Here is a 23,707-nt window from a genome sequence, read left to right as displayed (position 1 = left end):
CATGAAAGGAATCTCACCCCGCCAAGGAGTACTTACCAATACACAGTTTTTGGGTTGTGAGAATGTTATATAGTTAGCTAAGAGTGGAGTGCAGAATTACATGGACATTTGCAGATAACGGAAACATCTTTGACTACAGACGAGATGATTTACTTAAGAAACCGAAGGAAGCCCATTTAGAGAGGAGTCAATTACAGTTATATTCTTGATAAAAATGTCTTGATGACACCAGGTCTCCTTTGCATGACCACGCCCCAGTTGTTCACAATCTTGCTAGCTCTGGCTCCAGAACCTCGCACTGCACCTCGAAGCCCAGGAAGGCCCATGCCAGGGGTAGGAGTGGAAAGAGTCCTCCTCAGCACTTCAGGCTAGAAGGAAGTGTGCAGGGGCACGCCAGAGTCCACAGAGTGCAGATCTTAGAGGAGGCAAACCACATGGCCGTGTTACTAACTTCTTTCTTTCTCCATTTACAAAGCCTTCTCCTTGGTAGACATGGTCCCAAATCCTGCAAATGTTTTCTGAGATAAAGGGTCTAGATAGTTTCTCTCTCTGTGGTGTGTGTGTGTGTGTGTATACGTAGGTACATGCATGCCAATACATATGTGGAGGTCAGAGGACTATACTGTGGAGTTGTCTGACCACCATTTGGGTCCCGGGGATTGAACTCAGGCCACCAGGCTTGGCTGCAGGCTCCTGTAGCCACCGAGTCATCTCACTTCCACTTCCTTGTTCCTACACTCAGCAGATCCCATGATGGTCAAGGTCACTAAGACTAATGAAAAATACATAAACTAGCCAGCAGTTTTTTCAGCACTAATTAGTTCATTAAAGATGTTTGCTTTTTCCTCACTGTCAAGGAAATACTCCCAGATGGTGGAGTATATGAGTAATACTGAACCATAAAGAGGCCAATTCTGTTAGCTCACCAGACACTACTAACAATTTGCTGTTTCCTATCCACATTTTCTTTTAAATGTTTACATTTTTGTGGTGTGCGCGTGTGTGCACGTGCGTGCGTGCGTGTGCTCATGTACAGAGGTCAGGTGACAACCGTCAGGTACCAGTCCTTGCCTTTCCACTAGTCTGCAACAGTCCCTTTCCCACGGTGCTGGCGAGGCTCGGCAGCACACGAGCTTGTGCCACTACAGCCAGCTTGATGGGTCCGGGATCTGGACACTGGTCATCGGGCTTGCACATCAGGCTTTTACCCCACAAGCTATGTCCTCAGCACCCCTCTTTTTTTCCAAAGAAAGATTTCCAAGTTTCCCCCATCCTATCACACTTCTTCTCAGTGCCATCGAACACAAAATGAACTAGTGTATTTTAAAATGTTATACCAGTTTGCCCACCTTACTGTTTAAAAACCAGTAAGTCTTTCATCACACGGTGTCCAGGAAACGTGGCCTTCTTCTAGCAGCTTCAGAGAATCAGCTAGAGAAAGGCATCCACAAAGGGCACCACTCTACGGTGGCGTGACTGAGGCTTTCCGTTAGTCAGGGCTAAGAGGATCGAGCTCACCTCAATGCTCCCTAAGGTTCAGCAAGAAAAAAGGCCTGACTGCTTCAAGCCTCCACTTCCCTGCCCTCCTCTCTCCCGGTTCTCTCTTAGCTCAGGCTAGTCTACGTAAGCCAAGGATGGCTTAGAACCTCTGCTCCTTCCCAAACATTTATGGAACTGGGGTATGCACTTAGGGCTTTACGCATGCCAGGCAAGTGTTCTCTCTCTGAGACACACAGTGAACCATCAGGCTATGTTTTACATATTTCATTTAATGTTTTCATATCTGCTCCCAAAACACAGAAAGACAGAGAACACTGTGGGAAGGCAGTCCTTCATCCTGAATTACCCTGCCTTGTCTGGGGTGCGGCTTCAGCTTGCTCAGGTTGCTCAGCATACAGCTCATGACTGTTTCCAGCATTGTTTCCTTAGTTGATATGTTATTTCTTATACTGACTAAAATTATGACCAACACTTCGCTCCAGCACATAAAATAGGCACTGAAGATATTTATTGGATAGATGACTAGATTATATCTGCAACTCCCATTTCCTGCTTCAGGCATTAGATTAATTCAGCTGGTGATTAATAAATTTCAGATTATGATCCTCTCCATAGATGATACTATGCTTTAGTTCATACTGGTTTGTGTATAAGTTTTAAAGACATGGAATCCACTTTATATAATTTGGGAAGAATAATATTTTTGGGAACCAATAAATGGTAGTAATTCTTAAAAAAATTGTGCACACACATAAGCATATGCATGCCACTGTGGGTGGTCAGAGGACAGCTTTGGGGAGTTGGTGCTCTCCTTCACTGGAGGTTCTGGGGATCAAACCTGTATTGTCAGGCTCGGTGGCAAGCATTTCCCCACTGAGCCATGACGCAGGCCCCCAATTCTTCTAATTCTTACTAAGCTGACCCATACGCTAACACAGCTGTTTCTGCTACAACATGCCAAAGATCAAACAATTTAAAACAAGACCTACGAAATGAGGCAAAAAACAAGAACAAAGCAAAAAGGAAATCTAGTAGTGAATGTGGTTAGAATAAGGTCTAGAACTGGACACCTACTGCCCAGTTACCCATGTGACTCTGACACCCCTGAAAGGGTGACGCTCTGGATGTGTCTGCAGCATGGGGCTTTCCCACACATCTGCAACTCTGAGAGAAGACCATAACAGACAATCCAAGCAACAATGCCATCCAAAGATGCCCTCATGCTAAAGGCTGGCTGGCTAGCTGGTCCCCAATTCAACATTGCTATTTTGGTTCCTATACCAGATCTGCAAAGTCCACGCAATTCTGTGTGTTATTTGTTTAAAGAAAATATTTTGCCTTATTTTATCCAAGAAAATTAAAAGAATTAAAGCCACGGCAGTCAAAGGCGGCAGCAGCTTAGCATTTGTACACATAGGACAACCTTATGAGACACAGCAACATGAGCAAGCATCGCCAAGAGGGGCTGCTGGGAGACAGGAACTGCCGGGGTCAAGCTGCATTTCAAAGCTAAGAGGGGTTGCTGTTCTTTGCTCTAAAATAAGCCTACCCTAGAACAATCGACTGAGGATAAGCTTCTAAAATACGCCAGCAACTAAGACTGAAAACTAAAATGCTAAATCATCTAGTCAAATGATACAAACTTCATTAGACTATAACAAGAAGTCCAGCTCTTTGGACTCTCTAGTTAAAACTATGCTTAAGAAAGGCACCACTCAACTCAGCTAGGGTAGGCAGGTTCTCTCACAGGAAGGTCCTGACTGACTGTGGATTCCTTGGAATCCCCTTCCTGCTGCCAAGCAAACTAAGGCTGATTTTATTACAGTAATTCTGTCAAGTAAGACATTCAGCTAGTATTATAATTTAATGTCAGTGACATTTAAAACATAATTTAAAGTAATTTGCTAATACAAAAATAAGCTTTTAACCCTCTAATTTTCTTACTGGAAAACTACTACATTACAAATTTTAAAAATAGATATTACTATTTTATTAACTTGGGGGCATTACAGAAAATAAGTTTGCATGGTATAACCCAAATATTTTAATATTCATAAAACTAACTTCCCTTGAAATTCATATATGCATTCATTCCTTGATAAAATAGATACTCTGCTTAACATCCATTTCAATGCATGGCCAATGGAACAACGTTGTGGGGATGAGTGACAGGACCAGGGGGTGCCATGCTTCTTCAGGGGTAGCAGCTTTTTTTTTTTTTTTTTTTTTTTTTTTTTTAAGTTTTCTTATCTTGGGTCTTGGTTGCAATTAAATCCACATCAACAACTCAAAGATTTGTGAAAACTGACTTTAACTTTAGGACTTTTCCTGTTACTTACTCAGTATTTATAACATTACTTTGGAGACTTTTGGTAGGTCTATGGATAAGCTCTACACAGACCTTAATCTCATCCCTGAACTGAAGTGGTTATAGAGTAAAGAGCTGTTAAAAAAATTCAGAAATTCAGGAGCCCTTTCATGTTTGTTTTAAAAGAATAAAGATCCAGTTGTAGCTGGTTTTGTTTGTTTTTGTTTTAACATGGTATCCAGAATGGAAAATAACATACTTGGAAAACTATCCAACAAAGATCATACTCTAAACTTGCTTTGGGTTAATACAGAAACCCTGTATTCCTCCATATTTCCCTCAGAAGAAGAAACAAGATAGGCTGAGAACAGGAGGAAGAGGAGGATAAACAGGAGAAGACAAAGGTAGTTGAAGCTGGCAGCTCAGGAGGAGGAAAGGGCAACCATTCCCAAGGCACGCCTTCAGTGGTTAGCAAAGGCACACGTGGTTAGTGGAGATTAGCGCGGACTCAGCTGTTCATACCCTCAGAGTCACAGAGTGTGATGTACCAGGGGCAGAGCGCAGGGACGGGGGCTGCTCAGGGTTTATGGAATCAGGAGAGAGAAACTGTTCAGCAGAATTGACAGTCATGTGATAGATGTGCTCAAAGTTGCTCGGAGAGGAGATCAGACCGGAGTGGTGATGAGGGGACGGATAAGGGAAACCTGGCTAGCAAAAACAAAGAAAGGAGAAAAAGTTGTAAGGTGGCGCTAACTGGATCAGATGAGTGTCACCAGACAACATGCACACAAAGGACAAGGCAGCATCTTCCTCGGAACTCCCAGTGAAATTCTTTCGGGCCTCAGAGAGTCCAATTCTATAATCAGTTACTCCACATGGCAGATTTTCAAAAGATCACTTCAGGATAACATCCGTCTCCTTTTACCAGCTGAGGGAATAGCAGCAAGGCTTCCAGGATCCAAGGAGCTTTCAGTCTTCAGGATTTTCTTAAGTGACACAACAAAAGCATTGCAAAGGTTCCCCCAAACACCCAGCACAGATTCAGCTGGAGACAGCTAAAAGAACAAGGAGTCTCACAGTTTCTACCTAGAAAGGTACAAACCTGCTTTCTCAGACTCTACAGCCAGTTCTCAGTTCTGGATTTACAGACCTATGATATGCCCTGGCTTTTAGTGATCTTATTTTCCTATAATAAAGACAGTGAGAATTGTGGGCTACACTATTCCTGGTTTGCTTGTAAGCAGTCCAGCTCATGTCCATTTAGACACCCCAAAGAACGAGTTTGTTTTCAACAAGGGAAAATTATGCCTTTGAATGTTCAAGTGTGTTTTTTAAAAGGCAAATAATCTAACCGTGAAGTTACAGGAAAAAATCTGAAGAGAAGGCTTCATATCTCCTGATAAATATTTACTTATGAATGAACACCTGGGCAATGGCACTCAGTGGCCAGCCATTTCCTAGAGTGGAGATTTTTCAAGTTCAGATCTTGAAGAGCAGCTGTTCACAGAATACACCATCCCTGTACTCCAGGGAAACTGAAGGATGTGCTGAGGAAAATGCTTTACTGTAAAGTATGGACCATCCAAGTGAGTTAAGATGCTGAAAAAATGCTCAGGACTTATCTAAGCCTAAAAGAAAGGCTTCTCTATATGTGAAGTGCTCTTCTTTTAGAAATGTGAATAAAATCAGTATTTTCTAAGGCTGTTTCCAAAAAGAAAATATACTGACGTCTCTCTCTCTCTCTCTCTCTCTCATATATATACATATCTATATATATGTATATATATGTGTGTGTTCGTCCATCTGTTCGTCCATCCATCCATCCATCCGTCCATCTTTGACTTTAAGAAACAAAAGTATCTTTTGGAGGGAAGGTGCTATGGGTGTTGTGGACCGAGCCCGGGCCCTCCACGCATACACTATCAAGGAAACACTTCACCATGGAGCTGCACTCTCAATTCAAGAAGAAAGAAGACTTCTTAAAAAGGTGAGTGAGCTCATGTGCTGAGTTCATTAGGAACTTTAGGAACAGGAAAAACACATGGTGCCAGGAATACGCTGACAAACCCCACAGTGATAAATCATTCTCACGTTAGGTTGGAGAAAAATGTTCCTGTGTTTGTGGCAACCACTCAACAACAACTACTACAGGTAAATAAATGGTAAAGAAGACTCGAGGAAACTAATTCAGTATATCTTCTAAGACTCACAGATCACTTTATATTAATTGTTTATCTTCTCTCCACTCACTAGGACAGAAATGATGGATACAAGAGGCAAGAAAGTGACTCTTTCAAGCTTTCTGCCCCTTCCAGACTTAAGATGGAAGCAATCTTATTTCAGGAGATTGGTACAAATGAAGTGGTTACTTTCTAAGGTCTTAAGAATTTCACAGGAACATGATAGTGACTTGAATACAATGAGATATAAAAACATCCAGGGTACATATGTTCTTTGAACAGATGGTAACATGGCTTTGGGACTTGAAAACTCTTATAAATGTTACTAGATGAATGCAATTCATCCTTTTTGGGAGGGACAATCACCATCCATTTGAGTGGACAGAACACACTGAAATGAGACTGCACTGAAACGCGGATCTCTGTGAACGTGAGCACTTGTACTGACATGCCCAGTGCAGTGCAGTCTAACAGCGTCTACTCTCAGACACACACGGTCCTGGGCACAGAGGAAGTGCTCAAGAAGCATGTGCCAAGTGACTGAACGCTAAAGCAGGGCTTAGAGAACTAGGTCATACACAGATCCTTCGGATGTGAAACGAGAAAAGAAAAGTCATGTGGAAATAACAGGGACCAAACAGGAAATCTCTGACACCTACATGTGCAGATGAGGAGATCGCATCATAAATATACAATAACATCTTACTGGAAATATAACAGTGTTTATCTTACACAATAAGAAAAATTAAAGGACTAGAAGACACATTTGAAAACAACTGAATTGGCAGGGAAAAAGGACTAGTGTTACTCCGGAGTGGGGGCTTGGGGAGGTGGTTGTGGAGTTAACAAAATCATGTGACAACAAATACCCAAAACTAATCAGTCTGATTAGAATCAGGAGCCAGCATGGCAGGTCACATCAATGGAGCCAGCTGGGGGATGAAGGACAAACATAATTCAAATTGTTTTGCTAAATAATAAATAAAATAATTCAACAACAATAACAAAAACATAACTTTCTGGTGGGCATGGTGATAGATACCTGGTGCACCTAGAAGGCTGAGGCAGGAGGAAGATAGGTTCAGAGTTAGGCGAGCCTAGGCTACACAGTGAATTCAAGGTCAACCAGGGCCACCTAAGAATACGCTGTCTCACAACAAACAAAGGATTTCTTTGAAGTGGTAAGAGAGGGAAGCGACAAAGAAGTACAGTTAGGCTGGGCATGGCGGCACGGGCCTTTGTTCCCAGCACTCTGGAGGCAGAGGCAGTCGGTCCTCTGAGTTTGAAGCCAGCCTGGTCTTCATAGAGAGTTCCAGGCTAGCCACAGCTACACAGTAAGACCCTGACTCAAAAAACAAAAACAAAGCTAAGAATAAAAAACTTAACAAAAAGAAGAAGTACGGCTGAGGGCGCTCTGAGGGTTCCCACAACGCTGGGACCGCTAGTTTAGAATCCAGGCCCGTGCCCCACTGTACATGAGGGCTGGGCAGACCTTCCCGTGAGAAACGGCTCTTCACCTGGCGGATCCCAAGCAGAACAACACCAAGTCCTGGCACTATTCCACCTTATGGAAAGTATTACAATGTAAAGGGTACAACAGAATTCCTAAAAAAAAGTCTGTAATTCCTTTTACATAGAAATATGATAAAAATTTTCTCAGTACACCAGAACGCAACGAAAGTGAAAGATACTTTATTTTAAAGGTTGGTATCTATCAAAACCCCGCCACTATTGAACTAACTTTGATTTAGCTGGCATGCTATTCTGCAACCTAGTTATGTATCTAAGCTGGTTATCTCTCCACTCCTCAATAATGCCAACTACACATTTATGAAAAAAAACTACCAAAACTTCAAAAAGTTCAATTAAAACAAGTACATTGTACTTGGTCTTTCATATACAAGCTATGGACACAGTCACATTTAACTGTTGGTTATAATTCAAAAAATTCTCTCGACTAAAGCACTTTGTGCCTGGCCCTGTAACTGTCACACAGAAAAGTGAAACAGCAAAACAGCAATAACAGCAGAGGTTTGGATCTCAGGACTGTGCTGTGTGTGCTGCTAAGACCAGAGCATGAGCAGTGAGGAAGGACTCTGGAGCAAGGTTAGGAGTGGGGTAGGGAGCCGCCCGAGTTCTCACTCCAGGTACAAGCTGAGAAGCAGAACAACTCACAAACACAGTAACATGCACAGCAGCTTGTAGTGGGGCAGCTCTGAAGCCTCCCGGGCGTGGCTTATACAAAGATCAGCCGTGGGTCTGTCTGTGCACACTTTCTATTCACCAGCACAGCGAATAACAATCCAGATCCCTAAGGGTGACTATCGTGAATGGTTTCTATTGCTGTGGCTGCCCCTGCCGTCACCACCATCACCTTAAAGAGGGAAAGGCCATAAGAAAGCACGGCCATGCAACTGTGATACTTACAACCGAGTATTCTGGTTGAAATGAATGTACATTCAGTCCCCTCCCACCCCGGGAAATAAATGAAAACCTCCCTTTATAACCTGGCTTTTATACTAGAATTTTTATTACACATCACATTTTATCACTTCTCTCATTTCTTCTATCACTGATGTTGCTAATGAGATTAAGACAGATGTCCTTAGGAAGAGATTAGAATCAATATTCACAGTCCTCTCTGAAATTGCTATAAGATAGGAATTATTCTTAAAATTCTTTGCCCAATTTAGCTGTTACTCCCACTGATCAAAGGATCATATGTCATTTTAGTAGCTTGCTAGAAGTGTGTGACACTGACATTTTAAGAGCCAACAGGGCTGGATAATTTGCTAATTCCACTAGTAATTTTAACCTCAGCATAATGGGTCTGTGGATGCAATCTTCATGTTGTTAATATACAACAATCTTCCTATGTTACACTTCTTTTTACATATAATTAATTGTCCAGGAAACATGCTTGGATCTGAGCAAAGGAACCAGATTGAATCTCACAGTTAGCTGAGAGGTGTGACTATGAACGATGAAGCCCGTGTGGACTTCTGTGAGAAAAACACAGAGTACCTGTGCTGAAGTGAGGGAAATCTTCAAAGTTTTGCTAACTGCTTCTGGGACTTGTTACAGAACCTTTTCAAATATGGCTGTTTCTTCCACTAGCAACAGCAAATGTATTAGCAAAACGGGAAACTCTTCTAGGGTAGGGAACCAACGAAGAACTTTTGTTCTGGTTTTGATAGATTTCTGAACTGCAAGTTTCTTCTCTCAGGTATACCACCATGCATCTTAAACATACGGTGGCATACTGAAAGCACATGTCCTCACTGTGTAACAGTCTGTGGAGCTGTGCATGTATGTAAGCCTATGTGCACATACTTCCCCATGCATCTGCCACTGACTCCTCATCCCATTCATATTCACACCACTCCTCACGCCTCTTACCATGGGCAGGTCTTTTAGGATCTGTATTCCATCTCCAGGACCCATGTGTGCTATGTGGTTTAAAATTAGTTGGGTTAGAAATTAATTTATTTCTCATTTCTGGATCTCGTAGCATCTCCCTGTAAGGTAGAACACCTGTTTAGACAGTTTTCCCACATTTAATCAATTTAACTTAAAAAAATAAGCATACTTTGTTTTATAAAAATAAAGATAAAATTAGAGTAACAGAATATATTAATAGTTCAATTCCTCAGACTGCTTTGTATTTTAAATTTTAAGTAAGAAGATCTTAAGATTTAGGGTTTTATTTGTTTGTTTAATTTGTTCAGTGCTGGGGATAAAAGTCAGAGACACCCACATGTATCAAGTTCTGTGCCACTGAGCTCCACCCCTCGCTGAAAAGGGTTCCTTTAACATGCATCAAAGAACTCCTGTTCTACTCTGCAGATACTATTGAATATTATATGTGCATCTTTTATAATAGATAACATTTTAGAAATGGTTTTAAATATAGCTACATCTGCTTGCTCATAGGGAACAGAGTTAATCTGAGTTTCTTTTTTTTCTTTCTCTTAATTTTCTTTTTTTTCAGAAAGGGTCTTACCCTTTAGCTCAGGGCACACTGGCCTCAAGCTCAAGGCGACTCTCCTGCCATAGCTTTTTGAATGCTAACATTACAGGCACGGGCCACCATGCCTGGCTTCTGTACTTCTTAAACATACACAAATTTACTATATGCACAGATGATTTATATTTCAGAGTTACACATGCCAGAAATGATAACTCTTCCTTATACATACAGAAATGAGTGAAATTTGGTACTTTATCCACTGTGTTCTCATAACTTTGACAGTATTCATTAAAATGGCCCTGAAGGATGCTACTCATTAGTGTAGAATCCCCCTGGAGTTGGAGGTAGACTCCTGAGCATTACTCATGCTTGGTAAATACTCTGCCAACAAGCCACCCCGACCCTACAATTTTGGACCACAGCTGAGTGACAAATTTTCATATACCAAATCTTTCTTCTAAATTGTTTCTAGCTTGTCCTCTGGGTGATGACAACATGGACAGATGCTGTCAGCATGGACGGATGCTGGCAACACAGATGAATGCTGGGCACGAGTTGATACACACCTCCTCTGCTGCATCCTCTCCTCCTCTGGGACTCTGAAGGAGTAACGCCGCTTGTTGTTGATATTTCTAACCATTTGTTTTCGACTATTATCTGATGTTTCAGGAACTACAAGTTCGTCCCCCTCTGTGAGAGAGAAAATAATGACATTGTTTAAATTGTTAAAATTCTTCATATCCATTAATCTCTATGACACTGCAATCGACTGAATAATATGAACAACTGTGATAATTAAGTTATACATTAAAAATTAGAAAGCGCCGGGCGGTGGTGGCGCATGCCTTTAATCCCAGCACTCGGGAGGCAGAGCCAGGCGGATCTCTGTGAGTTCGAGGCCAGCCTGGGCTACCAAGTGAGTCCCAGGAAAGGCGCAAAGCTACACAGAGAAACCCTGTCTCGAAAAACCAAAAAAAAAAAAAAAATTAGAAAGCAAGCAATAATTTCAGTGGAATATGTAAAAAGATATATGCTGAAATTAGGCATAGCTTACAAAACACATTATCACTTTTCATTATAAATACACGATGCTACAGTTTTGCTAGAGAAAACCACAGCTGTCTCGGTGTCATGGCTTCGACCGGTCACTTCTCCCCCAGCATCTTCACACTGTTTTGTCTCTCCTGTGGAGTGTGTTCTCAGTGGCCCAGTCCTCTGGAAAGCAGTCTGCCCTCTGCACAGCCGAGCCATCTCTCCAGCCCCATCGACTTCACTCTTTTTTTTTAAACTTTTTTTTTTTTTTTTTTTTTTTTTTTTGGTTTTTCGAGACAGGGTTTCTCTGTGTAGCTTTGCGCCTTTCCTGGAACTCACTTGGTAGTCCAGGCTGGCCTCGAACTCACAGAGATCCGCCTGGCTCTGCCTCCCGAGTGCTGGGATTAAAGGCTGTGCGCCACCACCGCCCGGCTAAACTTTTTTTTTTTTTTTTAATTTATTTATTATGTATACAGAAGAGGGTGCCAGATCTTATTACAGATGGTTGTGAGCCACCATGTGGGTGCTGGGAATTGAACTCAGGACCTCTGGAAGAGCAGTCGGTGCTCTTAACCTCTGAGCCATCTCTCCAGGCCCCGACTTCACTCTTGAAAGCATGCCCCATCCCACTTGCCACAGATTATTTTCTCCCAAACGATAATCTGTGGACTCCTGCTCTCAGTCCTTCTTCTGGGGATCCATTCCTATGCTCTCCTATGCCTCTTCCCACACCGTTTTCAGTACTTCAGAGGTGCTGTGCAATAGCTGGAGATGGATTATTCCTGAAGTCCCCAACTGGAACTCTGGACAAGTGTCCATAATTTAGGACCTACTGACTAGGTTCTGTGGTGATACAGGCACTGAAGACATATACAGTCATATCTTCTCTACTTACCATGTGCTCCACAGGAAAAGAATGTGTGTCAGAATCAAACACTTTGCTTACACAGTCATACAGGCTTAAACAGGATTGTTTGTTCACAGCTTGTCTTTATTGTCTTGCCAGAGTTTGAGAGTGGGCATCACACACCCCAGAGTGAGATATGCCTGAGCCAAATCTGGGCTGGGGCATTTCATATCCAAATGCCTTGCTTGGACTGTTGTAATATTTCCACTGAATTGATCCTATTAATATATTTTCTTACCTGCCATTTTATTTTTGAAATATATTAATCTAACAGTCTCCAACCCTAAAAGATTTAATGATCCCTCAGTGTTTAAAGGTCGGACCTAAAATAATAAAAATAAAATTAGTATTTCAATAAAACCTTTAAAAATTAAATCATAAAAATTTTAGTCTATTTCTTAAGAATACACTATTAAGACCTTACACTTACCTAAGTCAAAATATAATTCTTTAAAACATCTCATGTTAATAATTCTTACTAGGAAGGTATATTATCATTTAATTTAAACAAACCAACTTATCATAATGATAGTTTAAAGAAATTCTAACCTGGACAAATAAAATCAAGTAGAAATACATAAACCTTAAAACTGACATTTAAAAACCATCAGTTTTTAAAGGAACACATTTACTTTATGAATTCTTATCACTAAACACTGAATGCCCACACATCTGGAGACAGAAGCACAGATAGGGAAAGGACCACTGATAAACAGTGCAGGAGGAACTAGTCATATAAACCAATACAGCCAGATCCTCACTTCACACCATTAAAACTCAGTTCCAAGTGGATCACAGGCACACGTGTAATGAGAAAAAGTTATTATGCACAAAATACTGCACACAGCAACAAGTGGGAGTCAGAAAGAATAAATTTGGAAGAAAATAAAGGTTGTATCTTTATGGTCTTGAAGTAGGAAAGTTTCTTAAGAAGAGAAAAAAGAAATACCTAAACAACAGGAATAACATTTTCAGTACAATTAGTCATTTGTTCAGGGATGACAAGAAGCACGACGTCAGGACAGCACTCTCCATGGGGAGGTGGGGACAGGGTGCATGTGGATGTGGACAGCACTCTCTATGGGGAGAGGTGGGGGACAGGGTGCATGTGGATGTGGACAGCATTCTCCATGGGGAGAGGTGGGGACAGGGTGCATGTGGATGTGGACAGCACTCTCCATGGAGAGAGGTGGGGACAGGGTGCATGTGGATGTGGACAGCACTCTCCATGGAGAGAGGTGGGGACAGGGTGCATGTGGATGTGGACAGCACTCTCCATGGGGAGAGGTGGGGACAGGGTGCATGTGGATGTGGACAGCACTCTCCATGGGGAGAGGTGGGGACAGGGTGCATGTGGATGTGGACAGCATTCTCCATGGGGAGAGGTGGGGACAGAGTGCATGTGGATGTGGACAGCACTCTCCATGGGGAGAGGTGGGGACAGGGTGCATGTGGATGTGGACAGCACTCTCCATGGGGAGAGGTGGGGACAGGGTGCATGTGGATGTGGACAGCACTCTCCATGGGGAGAGGTGGGGACAGGGTGCATGTGGATGTGGACAGCACTCTCCATGGGGAGAGGTGGGGACAGGGTGCATGTGGATGTGGACAGCACTCTCCATGGGGAGAGGTGGGGACAGGGTGAATGTGGATGTGGACAGCACTCTCCATGAGGAGAGGTGGGGACAGGGTGCATGTGGATGTGGACAGCACTCTCCATGAGGAGAGGTGGGAACAGGGTGCATGTGGATGTGGACAGCATTCTCCATGAGGAGAGGTGGGGACAGGGTGCATGTGGATGTGGACAGCACTCTCCATGAGGAGAGGTGGGAACAGGGTGCATGTGGATGTGGACAGCACTCTCCATGGGGAGAGGTGGGGACAGGGTGCATGTGGATGTGGACAGCACTCTCCATGAGCAGAGGTGGGGACAGGGTGCATGTGGATGTGGACAGCACTCTCCATGAGGAGAGGTGGGGACAGGGTGCATGTGGATGTGGACAGCACTCTCCATGGGGAGAGGTGGGGACAGGGTGCATGTGGATGTGGACAGCACTCTCCATGGGGAGAGGTGGGGACAGGGTGAATGTGGATGTGGACAGCATTCTCCATGAGGAGAGGTGGGGACAGGGTGCATGTGGATGTGGACAGCACTCTCCATGGGGAGAGGTGGGGACAGGGTGCATGTGGATGTGGACAGCACTCTCCATGAGGAGAAGTGGGGACAGGGTGAATGTGGATGTGGACAGCACTCTCCATGGGGAGAGGTGGGGACAGGGTGCATGTGGATGTGGACAGCACTCTCCATGAGGAGAGGTGGGGACAGGGTGCATGTGGATGTGGACAGCACTCTCCATGGGGAGAGGTGGGGACAGGGTGCATGTGGATGTGGACAGCACTCTCCATGAGGAGAGGTGGGGACAGGGTGCATGTGGATGTGGACAGCACTCTCCATGGGGAGAGGTGGGACACAGAGGGTGCATGTGGATGTGGACAGCACTCTCCATGAGGAGAGGTGGGGACAGGGTGCATGTGGATGTGGACAGCACTCTCCATGAGGAGAGGTGGGACACAGAGGGTGCATGTGATGTGGTGAGATGGGATGTTGTGTCTTAGGAAAGGAGCAGAGCTCACAGTGTTGTTCAGGTACAGGACACACGCTTGCACACAGCAAGGGTTACATGACAAAAATGAAATGGAAAACTGTGGCCAACCCAAATTTATACATTTGAGGAGGATATTTTTGTTGCTTTACATAATGTAGCATTTTTAAATGAGGGTTTACATTACTAATATGTCTTAAAATGGGCATATTTTTGCTAGTGGTGGAGCACACCTTTAATCCCAGCACTTGGGAGGCAGAGGCAGGCATATTTCTGAGTTCGAGGCCAGCCTGGTCTACAGAGTGAGTTCCAGGACAGCCAGGGCTACACAGAGAAACCCTGTCTTGAAAAACAAAGCCGGGGGCATACGCTGAATGTCCCGGCTGCCTTGTTACCCTGCTCGTCTAACCCCGCCCTCAACTGGTGGCGCGTGCGCCATACACACCAACTACATCTGTATAACACAATTACTTTTCATTTCTACAAAATAGAAATTCCATACTTGTAAACATTTTCTGTTATGGAAACAGAAATGTTAATGGAAAATATTATGTTTTATTTGGCATATGGGAAACCACTATTCTTAAAACATTAAGACACCTACAAAGTTTTGATTTCACATTTCCAGCTATAAAGTCAAGGGATTAATCACTGCCCATGGACACACGGAAAGTGCACTCTCTCTGAGCCCCTTAACCCAAAGCAGAAGGCACTACACTGACATTCTACGTTGCAGTATGTGCTCATCATGAGAACAATCAGATTCTATATGGACAAATTTAAATCCAAAAAATTATGGTATTGGCCTGCCTATCACAAACTAACCAGCTTAGAATGAACCCCTTCTCAGAAAGACAAATACTGTAGGTTTTCTCTCCTGTGCAGTTCTTAGATTTTATAGAGATACTTAAAATCATCTGTGTTCCTATAATGCAACGGTAGAAGCACAACTGCCTAGGCCAACAAGGGGAGGAGAGTGCAGGAGACACGGGTCCTCGTGCTCCCAGACAAGCACTAGGAAAACCAACCAGCAGTGTGCAGGAGACACGGGTCCTCATGCTCCCAGACAAGCACTAGGAAAACCAACCAGCAGTGTGCAGGAGACACGGGTACTCGTGCTCCCAGACAAGCACGAGGAAAACCAACCAGCAGTGTGCAGGAGACACGGGTCCTCGTGCTCCCAGACAAGCACTAGGAAAACCAACCAGCAGTGTGAAGCGCACAGGGCTGTCTCTTCACAGGAGAGATCTATAGCCTGCTCTCCGTCCAGAAGGCTGGGAGTGGAGTGGTTACCAGCCTGGTGACCTTTGCCGTATGCATGACCAAGACTGCACCAGGTTGCCCCCATACCCCCAGACCTTAAGATGTCACGTGTAGTTAATCTACCGTCCCCGTCTTTATGGAAGATGTCACATGTACTTTACAAAGAGTTTCAATGTAGTCATGTCTTAAGCTTTTTTGTGCCCATGGGACTAGTTAAGTATCACTAGGACACTTTTTTTCCAAATTGTGCTGTATTTAAATATGCCTAAAATAAACTGCCCAGTGCCAGACTCTCAAAGTTTGAACCAACACCAGCTACTGAGTTGTGTTGAACTGACTTCCTTTTTGCCTCATACAGACTGACACTCTGCCGGTCTTGGTGGTTGCAGAGAACCCCACAGGAGAGGGAGGGGGAAGAAGATGGGGGAGTAGTGGGGTTCAGGGGTAGTATGCTTAATGTACAATATATACACTCTTGAAAATGTCCTCATGTACCACAGTACTATGCACAATGAATATATGCATTGAAAAAAATTTAAAAAATAACCAATTTGGCCCACATTTTAGTTAGTGTTCCACTACCTTTTTGAGAGGAAGGGTCTGTATCCATTCCATGGAGTTTACATCGAAGATATCAACTGCATTTTCACTATAAACGGAGAGATAAGGTGCATTGTAACCTGGGGAAGGAAGGAAGGCACAGCCTGCTGATTATTGTGAACTATTAAGCCCCAACCACTTTGAAAGGTCTATCCCAAGAGTGGAATCTTCTCAAAACCCAAGAGTTATTACATAAGACTGATATTATAAATGTTTTTGAAGTGAGCAGAACATAAACCATGAAGGAAGAACTGATATGCCATAGGTCAGACTGTAAGCCCAATATAGAAGGAGTCAATGAACACACCTTGTCCAGTAAGAAATTTCACTGCATTGTAAAGTATTGGACTTTTAAAGCAATACACAAAGACATGTGTCCCCTAGCATGGTTCTGCTACTGTGACCTGAAGCTGTGGGACAGTGTATGATGTGTATGATGCTCACTACACACTTGTGGAAGGAATGGACGACACACGCAAAGAGTAAGCGACTTACATAAACTACAGTTAGTAAGGAATTACACCTAGAAATTCGTTCGCCTGACTCTGACTTCACTTAGAGCGCTCAGGATTATCTGACTACAAAGCAGTGTTCATTTACCCCTATGTCACTGATAAAAATGTTCATTTCAGAAGAAATAAAACACTATAAATAGTTCAATCTGGTGGAGTTAGAGAGAACTCACTCTTCTGAGACACACTCTTTGCCTGACTCACCCGGATGGTCCTGCCCTCATCCTTCCTGCTGCAGGGGAGAGGTCCCTGCCTCCTGCCCCAGTAAGTGTTTTAATAGACTCCTGAATTCCACCCTCTTTGGGATCTTTTGGGGCATTTGATTCTATTTTCTGTATTTCCCAAATAGTCCACCTTTCCTACTGATTCTCTAGCTGCCTTTTCCTCTCAGTGTTTATAAGCAGGCTTACGAGGCTCCCATCACAAACCAAGCAATCTGGATCACACTCGCTCCTGAATGCACCTGTAACACAGCATTCTATCCAACCACTTCCTCTGTCAGGAATCTTCCCTGCTCCGTGAGGGTAGACTGCTGTGGATGATTGATTGATAAATAAAACACTGATTGGCCAGTAGCCAGGCAGGAAGTATAGGCGGGACTAGCAGAGAAGAGAATTCTGGGAAGTGGAAGGCTGAGGCGGCGGAGACGCTGCCAGCCGCCGCCATGAGTATCAACATGTAAGATACTGGTAAGCCATGAGTTATGTGGCAAGGTATAGATTTATAGAAATGGGTTAATTTAAGATAGAAGAACTAGATAACAAGAAGCCTGCCACGGCCATACAGTTTGTAAGCAATATAAGTCTCTGTGTTTACTTGGTTGGGTCTGACCAACTGCGGGACTGGCGGGTGAGAGAGATTTGTCCTGACCGTGGGTCAGGCAGGACTGGAGAAAACTCTAGCTACAGGTAGATGGCACTGCATCGATTTCACTCATGACTTCATCTCGTATAGTAAAATAATACGTACTCAACAGTGATTGCTATTCAGTGATAAAAGTACCGAATGATAAACCAATATTTTAATATTTATGGAAAGAGTGAAATAAGTAAATTTAAATCAACGTATACACCTATAAAATAGGAAATGGAATACTACTTCGTAAAAAGGCCACATTATATCTTCTAAGAACTGGTTAAACAATCACTTAGTAACTTCTCCAGCCTAAGTTTTATGAGCTAATGTTACTTAAGGATATTATATTTAGGGTGACAATGAAGAGAATGATTTAGGATTATTTTTAAACACAACAATATTGAGATAAAATGTATCTCAGTAAATTTGTCATAGAAAGATCAGTTTTACTTAAATACAAGCATTTAATGTTCACCCCGTGTGTCTAGGTTTTACAATATATGGTTTATTTTACATTAGCAACATAGTTAGTACTTGGGGAAGACCTTAAGAATAATTAAAAAACAAGCTGTTAGTAAAAAGGATTATATTTAAGGTAAATGAAAAGGCAAAAAGGGGAGAGGTCAGACAAATAAGAAAGAATCTTACAACAAGAGGAAGGATTTGCTGGCCACATCAATTCCTGTTGTCTAGATCTTCGGCCCTGGCAGTCCGTGTATATCCCAATGCTGCTAAAACACAGCAAATACTCTTTGTTGGAGATCTCAACTGCACAGATAGCATCCATGGGTTGATGTGCAATGAATGATAGTGTGTGGTCATTTGAATGGAGCATATTGCATGGACTTCCTTCTCCACTCAAAGGGTATCTGAGAAATCCCGACTGGAATCCTACACAGAGCTGCTCACTGAAGATGGCCATCCACTGGACGTTACATGGCACTTGAATTTCCTTAAACTTCCTGTGCCGGGTCTTGCTCTGGAATAGCTCATAACAGAGGACTTGTCTTTTCATAGCCACACACAGGCAGGACAGAGCTCCATGGCGCACTTTCCCAGCAGTTATGGTTTGACACCCTTTAGTTTCTGCTAGCTTATAAAAATCCGTCTCTCGCCCATCCAAAGCTGACATAGGAAAAAGTCGGACATGGCGATTTCGGCCTGAGATCACAGCAACAAGCTGGTCACTTGGAATGAGTTCAATCTGATGAATTTTCTTATTGTCACCAACTCTAATAATCTCTACAGGAAGAAACAACAACATTAAATGCAAAACGGTTGTATTAATTGTATCTAAATTAAACACCAAAGTATATAACCCAAACCATATTAAAGACAAACACACATAAAGGTATCAAAGTCAGAAATCACAGAGAAAAAAAGGAGGATAATTGAACCCATTATCAGATCATTTAACCCACTGGTAGCTGATAGCTAGTATTAAGTTCAGCACTGAGATCCTGTCAGCCAAGACAAGGAACCCCTGTGTAAAGCACGCCTCGGCTTTACAAAGTTTGTTTTCTGGTACTACCTTCTAGGAATTTCAATATGGAGTTCCTATTTTTAAAATCCGAGTAACTGCAACTCATGCTTCTCTTTAGGTATTTCTTTTTAAAGTTTTATTTTATGACTATGGGTGTTTGGCCTACATATATGTCTGTGCATTACTTGCATGCCTGTGTCCATAGAAGCCAGAAGGCGGCATCGGATACCCTGGAATGTAAGTTACAGATGGTGTAGGACACCATGTAGGTACTGGGAACTGAACCCCTGGGTCATCTGCAAGAGCAGCCAGGGCTCTTACCGCTGAGGCATCTCTCTAGCCCTGCCTTTTTAGGTATTTCTTTGTGTGTACATGTGGCTATGTATGCATGTACAAGCATGTGCCACCAGAAATCAGCCTAGGGTGTTCTTTCTCAGAAGCTGTCTGCCTTAAGTTCTTGGTTTTTTAATTAAAATTTTTAAGTTGTGGATGTGTGTGGGTGCATGTCACAGCATGGGTGTGGTGGTCAGAGGACAACTTTGTGGCGTCAGTTTTCTCCTTCCACCTTTATGCGGATTCCAGGGATCAAACACAGGCTTTCAGGGCACCTTTACCTGCGGAGTCATCTTGTCCATGCCCACCTCTGTTTATTAAGTCAGGGTCTCCCACTGGGACCTGGGATTTGATTACTAGGCTAGGTTGGCTGGCCAGTGCTGGGATCACACACACACACACACACACACACACACACACACACACACACACACACACACACACACACACACACGACCATGCCCAGCTTTTTATGTGGGTTTTGGGAGTTCAGTGCTTCCATGACAAGCACTTACCAACTGAGGTATCTTCCTAACACTTCTCAAGGTATTTCTAAGGGTAACAAATTCATCACACTTAAGTGACCTACTTCCTCAGGCTCTAACCTGATATAAAGACAGAACTTAAAATGCTATGTTTACAAAATACAAATTCAACTGGTTTTGCTTTATTTCACTCAGCACTTTATTTCCGCCTAGGGAGCTAAAACCTGTTGTGCTGACCCACGGGGAATTTTAGGCACTACCTCTTAAAGCACTACTAAGAATGAGAAAAGTAATCTGTGGTTTTCTCTTCTGTGCCATCTTTAGACATGAGTGGACCTGTTCAGTAAAACAGGAGAGAGAGTACACAGAGCTCTAGAACATAAAAGGGGGAACAGAACTGAAAATCTTGAGTTAAAGCTGGGTGTGGTGGCACACACCTTTAATCCGGGGAGGAAGAAGCAGGCAGATCTGTGAGTTCAGCTAGTCTGGTCTACATACTGAGTTCTAGGACAGCCAGTTACACAGTAAAATCTTGTCTCAAAAAAACCAAAAAGGAAAAAGAAAAAAGTCTTTTGATTTAAAAACACATAAAATTATATCTGGAAAATCTTAGTAACACAACCCTGCTCTTAGACTTTAGGTTCAAGAGTTTTCTAATCTATAATTTAAAATTACTTCAGTATAATTTTTCTCTTACCATCTTTGGTGACATGCACGACAAATAATCCTTCCTCATTTCCCAAAGCTATCCTTTCATGATCTAGTTAAGACACAAACATAAAACATTTTCATCAGATAAAAATGTAAAGATAACAGAATAAACCAGATAATGAGAAAATCTGGTGTCAGAGTGACGATAAATAACAAAATCAAAATATACGATTTATATTTCCCCTCAGATTGCAATGTAAATATGTCATGCCTTTTAAGACACAACCATCAACTAAAAGTCTGCCTTAGTATCAAAGGAAAGAAATGCTTATTCAGTAACGAGAAAATTAAAAACCCAGTTTGTGAGTATCACAGACGTCATCCATTCTAGAAACACTGTGAATGGTGTTTGAATCCTGCTCACTAAACTTTTCTTGTTTACTGGACAGCAACGGAAGCAGAGCAGTATATAAGGTCAACGTCTGCACACAGAAGCTGCTATTTGCTGGTGACATGCTATGTATTCCGTGACGTCAAAACTCCTCAGTAACACGTTACACATGAAGGCCACGCTCTGAGAATGCGTTTGTTCATGGGAGTAGGAAAAGGTTAGCAGGTTGGCTTTTAGCACGCGTGCTACAACACAGATCTGGCTCTCATTCATCCCACAAACATCTGACGGATGCCAGACGCCGCGTAAACAGTGGTGTCAACTCAAACCGTGAATCAGTCAACAGTTATGATAATATGACGACGTGATAAACGCATACCGAGGATTGCAGCCGCCTGCGTGGTTTTGATGAGGGGTAGAGTGCTGTCGTAAGCCTCTTTGGGAACGTACACTGAGCGGTCTCGGAATTTGTTTTTCTTCAGAATCTTGTGTAGTTCGCTCAGCACTCCCACCCACTTACTCTTCTCATTCTCACTGTCCGCTAGCATCAGGATGGAACATTTGTTACTAGGTGCTGAGAGCTGGGAAGCTGTGACCTGAAACAATTTATTCACAGTATTAGAAAACAGATACCTTTTATGCTAGCTTCAGGGTTATGTTCAATTGCTTAGCACTCACAGTAAAATGAGCATTTATTAAATCATTCCTTTAGCAAACTTTAGCTATGCTGAATTAGAGTATCTCACTGCAATGCTATAATTCAAACAATAGGTGATACAAGTCGAAATGTTACTATCATTTCATGTTCTTTGTTACAAAATGCCATAAAATACCATTAAAATGCATTACACATACTAACTTAACAGGTCACACTTAAAATTATCAAGTATCAGAGAGAAAGGCCCTTTACAAGTATTAACTCATTTACCCTCTTAACAGCTTCATAAGACAGAAGCTATGATTATATACTAATTTTATGTATGTGAATCCATGACAAAGAGAAAGTAAGTAACTTCTCAAGGGCACGAAGCTAAAGCATGCTTCTGTGCTCGTAAGCACTACATCATACTGTTCTGAAAGTCTCTTGTATTTCCTAACAATCCTTTATATTATCACTAAAGAAGATTAGATCACTTCAAACAGTAAATAAAGGTTTACAAGTCAATCAGAGCACTTTTAAATTACGTGTGTGTGTGTGTGTGTGTGTGTGTGTGTGTGTGTGTGTGTGTGTGTATGTGTGTGTGTGTATAGAGGCCCTTTATATACTTACATATGCTTTAAACATCAGTTAACAATAAAATTCTACAACAAATTAGTCACAGGTAAGTGAGCCTTTACAGATTCCCTTGGGAGCTAGGGGAAAATAAACAGTTTTTGGCCTTGAAAGAGACAGACTAAGTTTAAATCTTTGACCTTCCTTAGATATAAGATTCATAGACAAATAGGAAGTAGGACAGATATAACAATAGAACAGCTTTACAAATCTGTACTGTTTACTTCACCAAGATGGCTATTAGCAATTACTGTATGCAATAATGAGAGACAGAGAGACACACACACAGACACAGACATGGGGGGGGGGGAGAACGAACACATGAATATAAAGAGAATTGACACTGGCCAGCTGACAGCCAGCATCAAAGCCACAGATGTGAGAAAAACATGATTTTGGATGCTCCTGCTCCAATTAAGCTGGATGCAGCCACAGGAGGAGCATCAGTCAATACCGTAGAACAGTGGTGGAAAATGAATACTTCTACTAAAGTTTTGGAGTATTTGTTATAAAGGAAGAGACAACTGAAACACAATTTTAAAAATGAGAGTTTTACAGAGAACAAATGTTTTTGTTATAAGTTGAGAAATATCATGTGGTAATATTTACTTGAAGATTGAACTGGGACTCAAAAATATTATAGAACATGAAGCATACTTTAGAAGCGTATTTATGCATTCTACAAGTCTTAGCACAATTTTGTATTCATGTAAATATTGGATGGTATGGATACATAAATGAGTACTAGGTCTGGGTCTTGTCCTAGTAACTTTATGATTTATACAGAGTAGCAAGACATACTCATTAAAAACAAGTAATTAGGTGCTGGCTTGGTGGATAAACACATGCTGCACAAGCCTGAGGGTCAGAGTTTGGATCCCCAGAATGCAGGTAAGAGTCAGGTAGGTGTGTCTGCTATTCCAATGCTCCAGAGGGAGAGGCGGGGGTCGCTGGAGCAAGCTGGCTAGCTAGACTAGCTAAAGCAGTGAGCTGCAGGTTCAGAGACTCGGTCTCAGTAAGTAAAGAAGACAGCAATCAAGGAAGGTGTCTGACATCAATCTCTGGCCTTCACATGCATGTGCACATAAACACATATGCACATCATACACAATATACATGCAAAAACTCAAAGTCATACACAGACTTACTCTAAATATACAGGGAATATCTTTTCGACTTGCGTGAATAACATCAGAAGCCAAGACTGAACTTACAGAAAATTCTTCATCTCTAAAATAAAAGTTAAACATTTAGGGTTAGTACATGTTGCTGTATGTGTGTGATTTTGCTTGTACACTCAAATAACATATATGAAGCAATCCTCAGAGCGCAAGTGCATAAACACCCAAGCTCAATGTAAA

General features: G+C 42.4%; 1 protein-coding gene across 1 annotated transcript in view; it reads right to left on the bottom strand.

Annotated features, from left to right (window-relative positions):
- Cdc42bpa (CDC42 binding protein kinase alpha) overlaps window positions 1-23,707 on the bottom strand; it is a 218,551-nt gene that overhangs the window by 8,459 nt on the left and 186,385 nt on the right. Inside the window, 10 exon segments of the mRNA XM_052737792.1 lie at window positions 4,331-4,516; window positions 9,388-9,447; window positions 9,449-9,506; window positions 10,525-10,648; window positions 12,136-12,220; window positions 16,346-16,443; window positions 18,379-18,972; window positions 20,729-20,791; window positions 21,453-21,669; window positions 23,495-23,576. Of these exon segments, the coding sequence (XP_052593752.1) occupies window positions 4,331-4,516; window positions 9,388-9,447; window positions 9,449-9,506; window positions 10,525-10,648; window positions 12,136-12,220; window positions 16,346-16,443; window positions 18,379-18,972; window positions 20,729-20,791; window positions 21,453-21,669; window positions 23,495-23,576 (1,567 nt within the window).

Source organism: Peromyscus californicus, unplaced genomic scaffold (assembly GCF_007827085.1).
Source record: "Peromyscus californicus insignis strain IS unplaced genomic scaffold, ASM782708v3 Scaffold_14__1_contigs__length_90479793_seg_2, whole genome shotgun sequence".
NCBI lineage: Eukaryota > Metazoa > Chordata > Mammalia > Rodentia > Cricetidae > Peromyscus > Peromyscus californicus.
Note: the sequence above shows the minus strand (reverse complement) of the source record. Positions and strands in the feature narration are given on the sequence as shown.